This window comes from Sphaeramia orbicularis, chromosome 9 (assembly GCF_902148855.1).
Source record: "Sphaeramia orbicularis chromosome 9, fSphaOr1.1, whole genome shotgun sequence".
Lineage (NCBI taxonomy): Eukaryota > Metazoa > Chordata > Actinopteri > Kurtiformes > Apogonidae > Sphaeramia > Sphaeramia orbicularis.
The window spans coordinates 53,034,779-53,052,792 of record NC_043965.1 but is presented as its reverse complement, the minus strand read 5'-3'; the positions used below and the strand labels follow the sequence as shown (position 1 = coordinate 53,052,792).

Sequence of the window (18,014 nt, the reverse complement as noted above, 5' to 3'; positions counted from 1 at the left end):
GAAGACACTGACCCAGCACTGCGCAGACCAGACCCTTAAATACAGGGTCTACTGAGGAAACAGGTGCTGCGGCAGGTGGATGATGTATCTGATTACTGAGGGAGGGGTCCGCAGACACACCGAAGTGGACCGAACCTCCGCCTTTGCTTCCTCCGTGCGCACCAGGTGAAAGGGGGAGAGAGGAGGGGAGCCTTAGAGCTCAGGCAGAGGGAAGTGGGCGAGGCTTTGGAGGGAGGCGGGTTGTTCATGTTCAAACTTTTACTAAGTGCTGTGAGAAATGCCACATCGGAAGGTATAGCTTTAAGTACTGGTTACTTGTGCAGTTGTTACACTTGTTTGAGTCTTTTTCAGTCTCAACTTTCTTCTGGTTGAGGATTGCTTTAATACCACTGGTGATTCAGGGTTTATTTTTACTTTTTGTTTTTACCAAGCACTGAGAAACTTACTCCCTCAATTAATGTGAACTTATATTATTCATTCATTTTCTGGACCACATTATCCTCTAGAGGGGTCACAGGGGGGGACTGGAGCCTATCCCAGCTACGTTTTGGGGTACACACTGGACGTGTTGCCAGTTCAATGCAGGGCTGACATATAGGGACAGACAACCAATCACTCTCACATTCACACCGGTGGGCACAGATTAACCGATTAACTATTAGTGCATGTCTTTGGATGATGGGAGGAAGCAGGAGTACCCGTAGAGAACATATGAACTCCACGTCAACTACTGTTGGAATCGAACCATCTTTCTGTGAGGCAACAATGCCATCCACTGCACCACTATATTGCCCAACTTACATTAATCTCTGTAAAGTAAAAGTTACAGATGACAGAGAAACTTTGAGGAGTAATTGTTTTGTAATTGTAGGGACTTTGCTATATTCTTTACTACTGAGTGTTTTCAATCGATGTGAGGCAATGACGTACACTGCCTCACAAGGTTAGCTCCCAGTCAATTGAAAAACTTTTTAAAAGCCATGTTGTCTCTTAGGCTACGTTCAGACTGCAGCCAAATGTGGCCCAAATCTGTTTTTTTGCTACTATTTGACCTGTATCTTACCTGTTAAAGACAGACTGAATGGCACAAATCAGATTTTTTTTCAAATCCGACCCAGGCCACTTTCATATGTGGTACTAAATCCGATACATATCGGATATTTTGCAATGCGACGTCAGTCTGAACAGTCAGGTCGCATTTATCTGACCTTTACGTCGTTGAAATGCCTGTACAGCCCGACCGCAACATGCTTGCGTACAGATATAGGTCGCCGGAGATGAGTGTCTTGTCATAAGAGTGTTACGGAGAGGCGGTCACAGATATATTTAAACGTTCTTCTTGTCATTCAGAAATTTATGACTGAAGTCTGAGTGAGTGAAGCCGCGAACATCACTATCCCACCTCTCCTGACTCCGACTCTGCATCCAAATACTCCGTTGTACAGATGTAGCAGCCATTGCACCACAGAAGGCCACCACAAAAAACCTGGCCCTCGTCTTTTTTAATCTTCTACTTAAAATTATTTGACTGTAATGGTGCTGACTTCGGTTGTAGAGAAACTTTATCAGTGCCACACACACACTGACACGAGATGCCTCCATATTTACTTCCTTAAACATAGTGCGTGCTGTGTGGTCACATATTATGTCAGGACTTCTTTTGCGCATGCTGGTCGCTTCAGGGACGCATTCAGTTCATAGTGAGAACTGATAGAAGTCGCATTTAATTTGTAATATGAACGAGCACACAAAAAATTGGATTTCACAAAAAAAATCTGAATTGTGTATTAAGACCTGCTGTCTGAACGTATCCTTAGAGTGTTACTGGTATATGTTAAGTGTGTTGCTCACCAAATGTGGGGAGTGAAGAATTTTAAATTGTTCAGAAGCAGTTTTACAATAATAATACAATAACTTTATAATAATACCAATCTTACTCCTAGTCTTAAATACCAGAGAGCACTCATGTTTAGACATATCAAGGATATCGTTTTGTTCAAACTCTGAAGCAATTAAGATTAGTTTAATCTGTACAGACATGTTTGTCTTTGTGTTTTGTCTGTTCTACAGCCCATGGATGAGAGCAGCCAGATGAGTGAGCTTCCAGTCAAAGTGATTCAGACAGAGACTGGCAAGGTTCTGCAGGGAACAGATGCTCCTAAGTCTAGCCAGCTAGAGGCCTGGCTCGAAATGAACCCTGGGTGAGAAACAACATTACTATATGCTGCCTTCTGATATTTCTTTCAAACTGAAGTGTGCAGTAGAAACTGTTTCTGGTGGTCACATCTGTGCAGGTCACAGTGATCATTGTTATCATCTTGTATTTACTAAGCATTGTAATATTTACAGTATTTTCTTACTGTATATTCATTTGTGTTTTTTTTTTATTTTTACTTTGTTTTAAATTAATGCCATGCAGTAAAACAATTCCTGTCCAACTGCATACAGAAGGTGACATTTGACAGGTCTATTTCTCGACTGCCTCTCCCCATATGTCTCCAGATAAAACTGTAATATGGAGGGCCTTAGTGACTTAAAGTGCCAAATGGCTGGTAAAAGCTGACAGATAGGGGATTCAACAGATGTCTGCACAAGTTGAGGGACAAAAGACTGATACAATTACATACATTTAGAGGTGAAGATTGATTTGATTGATTGATTTTTAAAATGGAAAAGTTGGTATTAATGAGCACATATGTACACATACCCATATTTTCTTTACATGTGCCTTTCCCCAAGTTTTTCCTTTTTTTTTTTTTTTTTAACAAAGTTTGGAAGACTTTTTGAAAACATCGAAAGTTAAAGGTGCTGTATGTAAGAATTATATTCCAAGTAATCATAAAATGCCCCTGAATGTCACCAGACATTAAGTAATCATGTTCATTTCAAATACTGATGTCACTGAAGGTAGCAGTCCAGCCAGAATATTCGCATTTGAAAAGCTAAGTGTCAGCCCACAAGTAATGTTTATGTTGACATTTAGTGTTTTGGTCTGATGCTCCACCCATCACCTTTCTCCCAGTCACCAAGTCAGTAGCCTTTCAGCATCCAATAAATAGAAGGGGAGAGAACAAGAGAGAAGAAGGTGGCGAAGACCCTCACAAGAAAGTATCAACAATACAAACAGCAACAACCATGGAGAAAATTATAATGGTAACAATAACTACAACCAGAACTGAGTAAACTGGGCAGAAGAGAGAGAAAAAAACCCAAACAAAACCACAAAAAAAACCCCAAAACAACGAGATACATAAGACCTATGAAATGAAGAATATAAGAAAGCATGACCAAAATATCGTATACCACGTTCGCACAAATAATACCTATAACAAATAATACCAGTAACAAATCCACACAACATCAGTTGTTCACATTCGTCTGCTGTGACAGAGTGAACCAGGCAAACAGACTGAGGTGAAGAACACAGACATGCAACCACAACCGCACTCCCTCCAAGGATCAGGGACCAACCAAGAGGGCCCCAAGGCTCGGCCATCCAGCAGACACCACAGAGAGGGGGGATCCAGCCCGCCCCCCAAGAGGCAACAGTGTGCCCGCCCCGAAGATGGTCGAGGGAGGCCCCCACCAGAGGCCCCACAGCAGCCGAGCACAGGCCCCAGGGGGCCAGGGACACCAGCCGCCACCCCCCTGCCGGGGGCCGGCCACCCAGTGGCAGGCAAGGCGCCAGTCCCTGAGCCCCTCGAGCTCAGGAGCCACCCGTCTCCCCGGGCAGGGGTCCCACCCAGCACACCGGGCGGCCAGGCCGGCCCAGACCGCCACCCGCTGCAGGCCAGTGCGCACCCTGATGCCACAGCCAAGCGCCCTGGGGGCCAGGAGGCCCACCTCCCCATCCCACCAAGCCCAACCCCCAAACCCCACACACCCCCCAGTCCCCCACTCACCCACACAAGCATATGCACACACACCCACTGACTCCCAGACATACACACCACCCATCCCACATGTTCGACCATTCACACACACACACACACACACACACCCACAAACACCTCCACCCATGCCCATACACACACCTACCCACATGCACGTCCACACGCACACATCTACATGTACACACATACCCACACATGTACCCATACCCATCAACAGCCCCTCCCACCCACCTGCACACACACCTGCACACACCAGACACACGTATCCGGAGTCCCCCCCCCCCCCCCCCCCCCCAGCAGCACCGCCGTGAGTCCCCCCAAGGCGCGGCACCCGAGCGCACCCCCAGCAGCAACTGCAGCCCAGGGGTGGCAACACCAGCTGCCAGGAACCCCACCACGGTCCACCACCCCACCAGCAACCGCCACACCCCCGATGCCCACATACACACATCTTTCCCGGTCCCAACACGACCTGCAGCGGGCAAGAGAGCAGCTAGCCCAGCCCCTCCCCCGACCACAATCCCCATATGCACACATCATTCATCAGAGGGTGGCACCCCCCAGCAATGCAGCCAGGTGAGCCCCAAGCCAATGTTCCAGCCCCCCCCCCCAGCCCCCCCAGACGGTATCCAGGAAACAGGGGTGTGGGAAGACCCCCCTCCCCCTCGCCTCCCCACCTATCAGTGTTTTGAAGTGTGAGGTGTGTATGCAAGCGGTTAAAATTGAGGAACATAACTGCGCACCACTGAGGGCAACACCACACAAAAATAATCATTTGAATTATATTTTGGTCCACAAAAAAAATTGTGTTTGAAATATTTTTTTATTTTTCATTTTTTAACACTTCTCATTCCTTTGTTGATCTGAGTTTACAGTTTGGATCAACCTTCAGTCTCCTTCTCATGTATGGTGGGACAAGCTCCTTTGAGAACTTATGTAGAAATGCAGTGCATGTCTTTGCCTCCATGAAGTGCTAAATGAAGTCCTCTCCAAGTATTGGTTAGGGTGACACAATACAAAGATTGTAACTTTATTTTTATTTCTGGTGTTTGAAAATCAGTTATGAAGTGGCCCCACGGTCAGACAGCGAAGAAAGCGGCTCCGAATTTGAGGAGGAGGTCAGTGACTTTGTCATTAATTAGCTTCCACAATGTATTATTTTATATCTTCTCATGTAAATGCACAGATGGTGAAAGAATTCAGTGTACACATTGATGCCAAAACCGCACTCAAAGTCTACACAGTCCACTAGGGGGCTGTAGCTGCATGTACTATAGCCAAGCAGTTACTGGTGTTTGACATAATTCCCATTAGAGTTACTTGTGTGCTTTTTCCCCCCTGTGCTTTTGTTACATTAACCTCTGAGCTAGACTTTATCAACTTTGCCTTTTTAGGACGAAGAGGAGCCAGTCAAAGCAGAAACAGAGGAGAAGAAGATAATCGATGCCAATGGAGACAAAGTGTCTGTGAAAGCTGCCAAGCACATCATCGAGTATTGTATTACTTTCCCACTACCCTTCTATCTCAGTTTGACTTGGCACAGCCTGCTATTTTTTTGTCCTGGAGCGGCATCAGTTAAAAACAAACATCAAATTGTGAATTTAATATTACCAGTTAACCTTACAAGTTGCATGTTCCTCTCTGAAGTATTTCTTTTACCAGTGGATTGTTTATAAAGATATCAAAAGCTGACTGTAAAAATCTTCTTGAAAGACACTTTTCCAGAGGGGCCCTGCAGAATGAGCTCAGATTGTGCTCTAACTGGCATCAGACTCTGAAAGTCTTGAATCAGAACTGAAATCAGTATAAAGCAGCAAAGTTCAACCATGGTAGTGATTTCCCCCTTTTTAACATTGTGCCTGTTTTCAGGTCAGCCAAGCAGGATGTGGATGATGAATACAGTGTTCCTACTGGACAGACAAGCTCCCAGTCATACTATGGTGTGGCCCATGCTGTCATAGAGAGGGTGGAGAAGCAATCTTCACTGCTCATCAATGGCACACTCAAACAGTACCAGGTACACACAAGCACACGCACCTCCATCTATGCTCTGTATGCAAATAAACATGGGCATTATTCCAGTTTGATTTGGTGCTTTTAAATTGGCGGAGCAGCAAATGCAAATTAAATCTGCTGCAAATTAAAACAAGAGGAGCAAATAAGGAGTGCCACACCCTTTTCAGTGAGCCCCATGGGATCGTGGAAGACAATATGTGTGAAATATATGCAGACTGTAGACAGTGGAAGTGTGGATGACCAATACAAACTGTGATTTTCTTGACATAGATCTTATATGGAGTTATTCAAAACAACACAATTAATACACGCTTCTTCCCAAATGCCACATATTGCACTTTACCTATTAACTGTGTCGAAACCATTCACATATCAGACAGCACTTTTTTGGTACAATATTTTTTAAAATGCATAGCTTGCTCATATATTCCAATGTAAAAGTTTCCCGGTGTCACTCAGAGTAGGGTTGGGCCAGTGTAAAAAGTTTAAATCATGTTTGAACTTAAGCTAAACACTGAACCAGATCATATTTCTACCACTAGGTGTCACACCTCTGACTGTCTGAGCCCATGAATGACAGTCCAGTTTGTAAAATGCCCCTTTAAAGTACGTTTACAACTGCCAATAAACACTAAATAAGAAGAGGCAGTGCTGTATTCAGCAGGACAAATGAGTCTAAGACTGAGTGTGATATTTTACTCAGACACGCATGAACTTGTAGTAAACAGACACAATGTATGTCTTACCATTCCCTCACTGAAAAGTGATCTCCTTCATGTTGTCAGTCTCATCACATTCATCATATTGTCATGATGTTGTGTATTACTAGTGCCAAACCTGCTCTGTCACTATTGTAGGACACTTTTTAATTTGACACAGCCCATCATTAGAACGGATGTCTGTTTAGCCAGTTTAAGATCCCATACTGGACATGGCATACAAAATGTTATTATTATAGATTGATATAGATTGTTATAGAATGCATGTGATAGATTGTTAAATATTATAGAAAAACTGTTAAAACCGGTTTTCCCCTGTCCACAGCAGTACTTTGTTTTGACTCCGTTTAGACTACTGAAAATAATTGGCCGTGGCATTTGAAAAGTCTGTACTGGTCACCTGCTGTTCTATTACCGAAGTGTCAAACTGTATTCACAGACTTTGGAAGACTCAATCGTTGAATTGGATTTAGAGACAATTGATTGTTAGAAACCTGAGGTCACATGGTGTGCAAACAAATAAACAAGTATTCTCCTGAAGAGCAGAACATCCAATCATCTGTGCTGAGACGTGTCTGATAACAGTGGTCCACCCACATGGATTCACCACACCACATTCTTGATTTTGCACTTACTATAGTGAGTGGAGGTTGCTGTGAGAGATGGTGTGGTAGCAGTGATAGGAGCCTGGTAATTGGATGTTGCAGGTGTTTTATTCCCTTTTCAACCAAGCTGCAGTTGTAGCACTTCCTCTTCTGATTTATGGCATACCAGGCTTTAAATGAGATATGGTGGTAGCTGCTTGGAGAGGTGGGTGGTGAATTGGAGAGATTTCAGCTTGACAATAATTGTGTGGATCAATTGTGTGCAGTGCAGACAGACCAGAATTGTGAACAGTCTTTTATAGAGTCCACACATTTATACAGTACAGTTTGCAGTTCATTATTTCCCAGTCATTTTAGCTTTAAATTTTAGGTTTAACTCCTGAAATGAACTGTGACGTCAAGTGTTTAGTAGTAGTTGGTAATGGTTGGTTTGCATTGCCCTTTACTGCTGTGATGGCCTTCGTTTCTTCACATAGTCTCTCGTTAATTATTTTCCCTTTGCCACAGTGAGCTACACAGTCTGCTGCATGACAACATGGCTGTTATTTTTTCACTATTTAAAATCAGTTGGAATATAAAATGCCACTATAGCAATTAGGTCAAATTCACTAGCAAAAACAACTGTACAAACAATCAAACTGACTTCAGAGCCATCAAAAGTTTTACACTACAATTAAACAGGCAGAAGAAACCGATTAGGATGTTCAACTTTTATTTGTTTCTCCTACTCTGCTTCTACTTAATTTTCTTTTTTTTTTTGTAATTTATTTTTTATTGACATTCAGTATCAGACATTTCCATGTTGTATAACACATAAACATATTGCACATTTCTATTGTCTGCTCTAAATGCCAGAACAATATATTTTTGTAACCAAAACAGGGAAAGACTTCATTTTCAACATATACAGGGTGCGGAAGCAAAATTTACAATGAACATTTAGTTGTTTTTTCTCAGCAGGCACTACGTCAATTGTTTTGAAACCAAACATATATTGATGTCATAATCATACCTAACACTATTATCCATACCTTTTCAGAAACTTTTGCCCATATGAGTAATCAGGAAAGCAAACGTCAAAGAGTGTGTGATTATCTGAATGCACTCGTCACACCAAAGGAGATTTCAAAAATAGTTGGAGTGTCCATAAAAACTGTTTATAATGTAAAGAAGAGAATGACTATGAGCAAAACTATTACGAGAAAGTCTGGAAGTGGAGGAAGCAACAAAAAACGTACCAAAGCTTTTATTAAAGCTCTCAAATCCAAAATCAAATCAAAACACTTGTTGTCAACAATTGTTTTGGTGTTCTTGTGTAAGATTTTAACTTCAAATTATATTTTACTGGATTTCTAACGGTCTTGTTGTCTACCTTAAGTTCAATTGCCATTTTTCTCATGGATTTGGTTGGATCCTTTAAGATTTTGGATTTGAGAGCTTTAATAAAAGCTTTGGTACATTTTTTGTTACTTCCTCCACTTCCAGACTTTCTCGTAATAGCTTTGCTCATAGTCATTCTCTTCTTTATATTATAAACAGTCTTTATGGACACTCCAACTATTTTTGAAATCTCCTTTGGTGTGACGAGTGCATTCAGCAAATCACACACTCTTTGACGTTTGCTTTCCTGATTACTCATATGGGCAAAAGTTTCTTAAAAGGTATGGATAATAGTGTTAGGTATGATTATGACATCAATATATGTTTGGTTTCAAAACAATTGACATAGTGCCTGCTGAGAAAAAACAACTAAATGTTCATTGGAAATTTTGCTTCCCCACCCTGTATTTTTGCATAATATGAATGTATGGGACATGTGTCATTTGCCTTTCCAGTTTAGCCTCAGATGTCATTAGTTAGACCTCCCTCTGTCTTCCTTTGGCATTTATATGTGTGAGTATCTATTATTTAAGTACCATGCCACTCAGGGCTTGGCAATATGGTGCTAGATATGATTACAATAAATTATTAATTTGTGTTTGTGTGTGTGTGTGTGTGTGTGTGTGTGTGTGTGTGTGTGTGTGTGTGCGTATCAGTAAAGAAATACACACACACACGCGTGAAAAAGTGTTTGCCCCCTTCCTGATTTCGTATTTTTTTGCATGTTTGTCACAGTTAAATGTTTCAGATCATCAAACAAATTTAAATAGTCGACAAAGAGGACACAAGTAAACACCAAATGCAGTTTTTAAATTGGAGGTGTTTATTATTAAGGGGGAAAAAAATTCCAAACCTACATGGCCCTGTATGAAAAAGTGATTGCCCCTTAAACCCAATGACTGGTTGGGCCACCTTTAGCAGCAACAACTGCAATCAAGTGCTTGCAATAACTGTCAATGAGTCTTTTACAGCGCTGGGGAGGATTTTTGGCCCACTCATCTTTGCAGAATTGTAATTCGGCCCCATTTCGGGCATGAACCATCTTTTTAAGGTCATGCCACAGCATCTCAGTCAGATTCAGGTCAGGACTTTGACTAGGGCCCTTAAAGTCTGCAATTGTTTTTCTAAAGCCATTCAGCAATAGACTTCCTGGTGTGTTTTGGATCAATGTCCTGCTGCAGAACCCAAGTGCGCTTCAGCTTGAGGTCACAAACAGATGGCTGGACATTCTACTTCAGGGTTCTTTGGTAGATGGCAGAGTTCATGGTTCCATTTACCACAACAAGTCTTCCAGATCCTTGTAGAAGCCAATAACGTAATAACGACCCATAACGTAATAACGACCCATAACGTAATAAATTTGCCATTTTTAAAATGTCATAGGCCCATAACGTAATAACTGACCAATAATGTAATAAAAGTCCTGAACCGATAACATAATAACTTTTGACCAATAACGTAATAACTTACTACGTTATCGGTTGGTTATTACGCTATTGGCCTGATAAAAAATAAAAATAAAAAAATTCTTTGAAAATGTAACAACTGAGCCGATAACGTAATAATATATTAAAATATCACAGTATTTAAGTTTAATTTATAAGATAAAACTGTGATAACCCCCCCCCCCCATGTAGTATTTATCTATTCCTCTATTTAGCTTGATGGTTAAAATGATCTCTAGTCTTGTCTGCTGCTTGTTAGCCTTTCAAGCTACTGTGTCTCCAAATGAAATGGAAGCACATGTTTACAAACATAGACGATGGTATGAAATGAAATATGTATGACATGTTTGACATGTAACTCACTCTTGAAGATAGTAATTTTTTTCACTGTTAAGGATTTTTTGATTTCCTATAACTGACCACTAGAGGGCAATGGTGGGACATTGACTTTCTTCAGTTGTCCAAACTTCCTTTCTTCCTTTCTAGTTAACATGATAAAAGGTAATCAGTGACCAATTTGGTGAACAGTTCATTGTATGGAAATTTGTGCATATACCACGTACAATCTTATATATTTAGTAGAAGAGGATATAACATTATTGACAATGTATTCAAAGTTAACTGACTATACTTAGCTAACTGTTGGCTAGTTATTATCATTATTAACTATTACAGTTTGATAATATCAAGGGGTATAAACCTTTTAAAGTAAAGTGTGTATGTATGTGTATGTGTGCGTGCGTCTGTGTGTGTGTGCATGCATCTGGTAAATTTTGTGGAACGGAATGGATATATTGAATAGATCAAATAGGGGACAAACCCTTTAAAAGGTTTATACCCCCTGATATTATCTAACTGTAATAGTTAATAATGATAGTAACTAGCCAACAGTTAAGTAGGTATAGTCAGTTAACTTTGAATACATTGTCAATAATGTTATGTCCTCATCCACTGAATACGTAAGATTGTACGTGGTATATGCAAGAATTTCAACAAAATGAACTGCTCACCAAAGAAAATTGATCACTAATTACTTTTACACAACATGTGTACTAGAAAGGAAGAAAAGGAAGTTTGGATAACTGAAGAAAGTCAATGTCACACCACTGCCATCTAGTGGTCAATTATGGGAAATCAAAAAATCCTTAACCCTATAACACCAAATGTATCATATTTGAGACATGAGTTTTGAAGCCCTCTACATGATCAGTGTGATATATTTTTTTTCTTGAAAAACCTGATGTATACAATTAGATACATGCAATACACTGATAATCCACCAGAGGCCTTTCCAATGACACTACCAGACTGTCATTAATGAGGAAGGAGGCACAGGTGGTTTTTGAAGAAGAACTTTGCCAATTTTGAAAAGGTTAACGTCAGAGAACATTAAATTTTTTTACTGAAACATCAATAGGAAGAGTTATTGGGTTGATGCAATGTGAAATTACTTAATATTTCATAATCTATGTTTTAGTAAAACCGTGTTGAAAAAGGCGTATCAAATTTGATACAGCAGGTATATGAGGTCATGTAACTCTAAATCAGTCAGTTGTAATTTTATTGCATTTCATGCATTATACATATCATCAAGCAACATACAGTCTTCTTTACTTTTCAATTAAACTGTATAAATGTTTAAATTGCATAATTTGGTACATTTAGTGCAAAAAATTTAAATATGGGTGCTTCTATGAAACTGGGTTTATTTTGGTATCTGGCACTTTCCCATCTTTTAAGACCCAATAATAAAAGAGAAATATAAACATATTTCCCCCCTGGGTGGAACTGATGACGACCTCAGATGAATGCAAAAAAATCCCAAAATTAAAGAATTTTTAATAAAATATTTGGACCCAAATTGGGACATAAAAAGCTAGCTAGGTGTCATTTTGGTATGAAAACGTGTGTGAATGGTCTTATATAGACTATAAATAAAGACACTGTGTTAAATGTGTCAATCCTAGTGGTTTTCCTAATCCAGACATGCAGGTTTTTCATGAATGTCAGTCTCATTCCAGGTTTCTTGTGGAACCCATCGTGTCCATTCATGTTACATGCAGAACCTGCCAATTTAAACACATGTAAATCACGAGTGATTTTGCAACAGCAGTCATTTTTATGAAACACTCTGCCTTGCATATTCAATTCTCAAAATGTATATGTAAGAAAATAAAAAGATATTTAAAAAAATAGTAGCATAATTTTCGTTTCAATTTTACCGGGTGACATGGATTTTTGTATGCGCACGTCAAATAAAAATGTATTTTATCTGAAAAATAATTTATTTTATCTCAGTAAATATGTATTTTTAAAACAGACCCAAAGTGCTTCCAAACTTGCTTCATAACATTAGTCTACATCTGGTTTGAATTTTTAGCCCCTCTGTCGTGCTTTTAGGACCAGTGTCATAGAAACACCCAGATTCAACTTGCATGATGATTGATGACTAGGTGGGTGTTGCCATGGTACCATAGCTAGTAACTTCCTTTTTCTTACTGATTTTCACTGAAAACTGACCAATTTAGAGAAAAAATACACATTAACCTGTTTTTGTGTGTGCACGTGTTTTTAGATGGCAAAAAAATACAGTGTTGAAGAAGCGTTGAAAATGATTATGCTATGATTATAATGATATGATTATAGGCTTGCATGTGCACTGTAAGAAATCTAAAGTGCATCTTTGTCTGAACAAGGGCAGGAACTGTTTTCAGGCCTCCGACCATGCAAATTAAAAAGTTTGTGAACCACAAAATTAGTAAAGAAAACTGAAATGTTATGTCCTCCAGACTTTCACTGCCAGTTCCACTGGTGGATTTCTCATTGCTGCATGACAGTAGCACTGGAAAATGTTCTTATGTATGTTTGGAATTACCAGTATGTTAGATATGTCTGTGTTATATTATGTTTTTGTTTGTTGAAAAATGATAATATTTGAGCATTGAAATACAATGTATCAAATATGATACAAACTCAAACTCATACATTGAAATTAGTATTTGATTTTTTTGTTTTTCGTTGTTCAGAAAGACCAATAAAGGCTCCAGTTTTGAAGAACTTTCTGTCAATGATTTAGTGGTTCAGGCTTTACAGGGTTAACAAGGGGGAAAAAAATACTATCTTCAAGAGTGAGTTACATGTCATACATGTCATACATATTTCATTTCATACCATTGTCAATGTTTGTAAACGTGTGTTTCCATTTCATTTGGAGATACAGTAGCTTGAAAGGCTAAGGAGCAGCAGACAGGACTAGAGATCATTTTAACCATCAAGTTAAATAGACAAATACATGGGGGGGAATCACAGTTTTATCCTATAAATTGAACTTAAATACTGTGATATATTAATATATTATTACGTTATTGGCTTAGTTATTACATTTGTAAAGAATTTCTTTTTTATCAGGCCAATAACGTAATAACTGACGTTATTGGTCAAAAGTTATTACGTTATCGGTTCAGGACTTTTATTACGTTATTGGTCAGTTATTACGTTATGGGCCTATTACATTTTAAAAACGGCAAATTTATTACGTTGTGGGTTGTTATTACGTTATGGGTCGTTATTACATTTTTGGCTTCTACATCCTTAAGCAGCAAAACAGCCCCAGACCATCCCAGACCACCACCATATTTTACTGTTGAGATGATGTTCCTTGTCCAAGATGCAGTGTTACTTTTATGCCAGATGTTATCTTGGTCTAATATTTAACTTTATTAAATCATCTGAAACATTTAAGTGTGATAAACATGAAAAAAAAGAAATCATTAAGGGGGCAAACACTTTTTCACACCACTGTGTGTGTGTGTGTGTCTGTGTGTGTAGAATAATTTCCATTACTTCCATTTTCATATTGTAGGCATCTTTCATCTCATCTAAAAATCATATATCATACCATATCATATTATGTCATATCAAGTATGAAATTTATAAAAACTTGGATAGTCTTACTCTAAAGCATACATTTATTTGGTCCATAATCTCAAAATGGATCGTAAAAGTGATCAGTAGTAAGTAAATCAAATTCTGCTAAAGGTGCCATACTGTCTTTCTTTCTGTTTCTGCATATACAACATTATATCCAAATTAAAATATTATCTAGACATGTGGGAAATATTTTGTCTGCATACATATTCAGGATGCATACTTTTCTCCTCTTTGTGTGATGCAGATCCAGGGTTTGGAATGGATGGTGTCCCTATACAACAACAACCTAAACGGCATCCTGGCTGATGAGATGGGCCTAGGCAAAACCATCCAAACCATCGCCCTTATCACCTACCTGATGGAGCACAAGAGGCTCAACGGGCCATATCTCATCATCGTCCCTCTCTCGTCAGTATCCCTCCTCAGACATTGATGACAGGTCTTATCGAATGCTGCTATGACACCCTGAAGTAGTTTCAGCTAGGAAACCATTGTCCACAGTGTAGGAAATGATTTCATCATAGAATTGAAATATATTGCCCTTTATCAGTGGGAGTCATAAGATGGGCCCATGGGAGATAACAGAGCAGTCAGGGGCTTTGTCTCTAAATGAGGTGCTGATAAACCTGTGTGTTCTGAGGACATTTTGGGTGCCAGGCGTACTCACTGGTTCGTATTCAGGGGCATGAGTTAAAGGAGTTATTTGCAGTTGTGAGATTCAAAAATGAACTTCAACTATCAACAACAGGGGGCAGTAGCGTACCCAAGCCTTTGAATTTGACTGTCGCTTATGCCAGAACTGCATTTTGTTTTTCAAACTAAAATTCAGAGAGGCTATGGTTTATACAATATAGCTCAGATTTTGCATAGAAAAATAGCTAGAAAAACAGCCACAATAAAACCATAAATCACCTCAGTGTATTAACAAATGGCAAACTCAGCAAACATATTAATGCAATCTAGTTTGTATATTCCTTCATAAGCATTCCTTCATTTTCTTTTCTTTGAACTCTCATCTGCCGCTGGTGGCAGTTCTATGTCTCAAACAATTTTTGCTCCTTATTTGCACCTTCATGTAATTACTATTAACCCATTAGTTCATTTTATGGAATGGTGTGAAATATAGATGTCACTACTGCCACTTACTTTGCTAAATAATCTAAATGCATGCAATGTTGTAAATCTATAGTAAACTATCTTTTGTTGGCATGTATACCTTCGTTATATCAGTATTTTCAAATGTTGAAATTACTGATATATACTAAAAATTTGAAAACTGAAAATGCCAAAAACTCTACAGGTAGGAGCCAAAAACAAACATTTGGCAGGTTGAGGCTGAAAACCAGCTCAAAACAGCAGAAATTCTACACAGAAGGTTAACATGATGCAAATTTTATAGACAGAAGACAAAAGCGAACAAAAATGCCATAAATTGTATGCATAAAAGCTGAAAACAAGCTAAAAATACCACCAAAACCAAGCTAAAAGTGCCAAAAATATGTATGAATAGAACCTCTAAACAAGCTAAAGATTCCACAAATGGGACAGATATAAGCCAAAAACAAGTTGAAAATACAACAGATTATGAGCTAGAAACCAAAAACATGCTGAAAAATCCAGATTTATGAGTGAACATAAGTGGAAAGCTTCATCTTATTCATTTAACAATAGAATATGATTTAAGAAGTCACACATTAAAAATTGTATCTACCATGCTCCTCTTAAAGTCTTTCTCTCGCACTCTGGTTTTGGCTGGAACACATCTCCGTTTCTTGTATGTGATGTTTTAAATGAAAAGCTTTGTATAGAGTTGTGTAATTGCGACTTCACAGCACTTCTGAAGCAGGGATGGCCATCCTGTAGTGGCAGCCCGCTGTGAAAACCGAAGAAAAGTGTACACTTAACATATTTTTCTCCTGGTTCTGTGTTGGGAAGATAAAGTTAATAGGCAGAGAGGGTGATCTGCCCAGAGGGCTCTGTTTTGAAGAAGTCCTCTTGAAGAGGGGTTTGATTGTAAGCTACAAATCAGTTTGACCCTTCGAGAAGCTCCTGTGCTTCATTGCAAGGCATTCTTCTTGTTTGACGTTTATCCACTTCATGCTACGTCTGTGGCAGGCATTTCATTTAGTACTGGACACCTTTATTGGACACTTCTTCAGGCTACCTCTGATCTAAGCTAAAGATGTCTTTTATTGCTTTGGAGCTCACCTATTCATGTAATGACAGTCTTGGATTTTCTCTTTGCAGGACATTGTCAAACTGGGTCTATGAACTTGACAAGTGGGCACCCTCTGTGGTCAAAATTGCTTACAAGGTAAAAATAAATTTGTTAAGCCTCTTTTTTCTGCTTTCATTCAAGATATTTTGATTGTCTTTTGTTGACTCTTGACAGAAATCTGTCTTTTTTTATATTCCCCCCTGGAAGGGTACACCTGCCTTGCGTCGAGGGCTTGTACCTCAGCTCCGCAGTGGGAAGTTTAATGTTTTATTGACCACCTATGAATACATCATCAAGGACAAGCACATTCTGGCCAAGGTGATGTAACTCAGTGTTCTGTCTTGTACAGGTCAAACACACAAATGTATATACATGCTCCAACAGTGCATTATGTATAATCTCCATATTACCAAATAAAATTTTTTTATGTAGCGTCGAATCCTAACAAAAGTTATCTCATAACACTTTACTTTTTTTCTTTTTTTAAAATCTTTTTATTAGGCTACATTTTCAGTATACATATCCTCTTAGCACAGGTATAAGCGTATGTCCAATTTTCCAGTTTTCAAAAAAACAAAACAAAACAACTAACAACAAAGAAAAACTTAAACTAAGGAAAAAAAAAAGGAGAAAAGTAGTACCCCCCTACTCACATTGGTCTACATTCACTTAATTATGAGTGTTATAGCTATTCTATTCTGTTATGTTTTCTATAGATGTTTTATGAAAGTAAGAGAGGAAAGGCTTCCATGTAATGTAAAATTTCTCTGTTGATCCTCTGAGAGAAAATTTGATCTTTTCCAGTTTCAAGAAAGACATTATGTCCGTTATCCAGGCGTCGTTCTGCTGGAGGTTTAGGCGACTTCCAAAGGAGGATACATCTATGGGCAATCAAAGAAGCAAATGCTAACACTTTTAGTTTCTGTGTGGTGAACTCAGGATAATTCAGGGGGACTCCAAAGATGGCAATAAAAGGACAAGGTGTTACATCAGCATCCAGAACTGTAGACATAATCTTAAAAAATTCTTCCAGAAACCAGACAACCTTGAGCAGGACCAAAAGGTGACACTTTACATATAGAGCTGGTTTAAACCAGACTCTTAAGCCAGTTCACAGACACTGACAGACTCTTCCAGGAGCAAATACTTGGTGACAGTGGAAGGAAAAACTACCTTTAACAGGCAGAAAGAGAGAGGAAGTCAGACAGGAGCAGAGAGGAGGTCAGATAGGAGAAGGAGCAGAGAGGAGGTCAGAAAGGAGGAGGAGTAGAGAGGAGGTCAGACAGGAGAAGGAGCAGAGAGGAGGAGCCACCCTAACTATAAGCTTCATCATATTTTGAATGTAAATGAAAACAAAATCATCTTTGGGATAAAGATTCATTGATATGAATGTGAAACTGATTATATTTGTAAATATATTACTACATGAAGAAGTAGATTCTTTTGGGTCACTCTTGTCAACTCACCAACAACATCAATGCAGTGTAAACTATACTTGAGTCAGTTTCCAATCCCAGCTAGTGTAGAAGCTGAATCTGTTTTTCCCCCCCAGACTGGCTGAACCAGCATTATGACAGCTTGTGTGAAATAAAAAGTGTCCTACATCAGCACCCTGATGCCAATGGTGTCATCGTAATAAATCAAACTTGTTTTGCATCAGTAATAACACCACGACACTAGTTGCTTTTCCATTGGACATATGCACAAAACCTTAACGATATTTACTAAGTGTCAAAAAACAGAAGTGCGTAATGTCCGTTTTTCCATTAAATCACAAATGCGATGATTTGTTTATTTATCATCGCGAG

General features: G+C 39.1%; 1 protein-coding gene across 2 annotated transcripts in view; it reads left to right on the top strand.

The window, feature by feature from the left end:
* The window catches only part of smarca2 (SWI/SNF related BAF chromatin remodeling complex subunit ATPase 2), a 109,364-nt gene that overhangs the window by 35,766 nt on the left and 55,584 nt on the right, over positions 1 to 18,014 (top strand). For both annotated transcript variants that reach the window (XM_030144541.1, XM_030144540.1), the window contains 7 exons: positions 2,071 to 2,201; positions 4,954 to 5,011; positions 5,288 to 5,385; positions 5,763 to 5,910; positions 14,233 to 14,396; positions 16,236 to 16,302; positions 16,414 to 16,524. In XM_030144541.1, the coding sequence (XP_030000401.1) occupies positions 2,071 to 2,201; positions 4,954 to 5,011; positions 5,288 to 5,385; positions 5,763 to 5,910; positions 14,233 to 14,396; positions 16,236 to 16,302; positions 16,414 to 16,524 (777 nt within the window). The remainder of the gene's footprint in view (positions 1 to 2,070; positions 2,202 to 4,953; positions 5,012 to 5,287; positions 5,386 to 5,762; positions 5,911 to 14,232; positions 14,397 to 16,235; positions 16,303 to 16,413; positions 16,525 to 18,014) is intronic.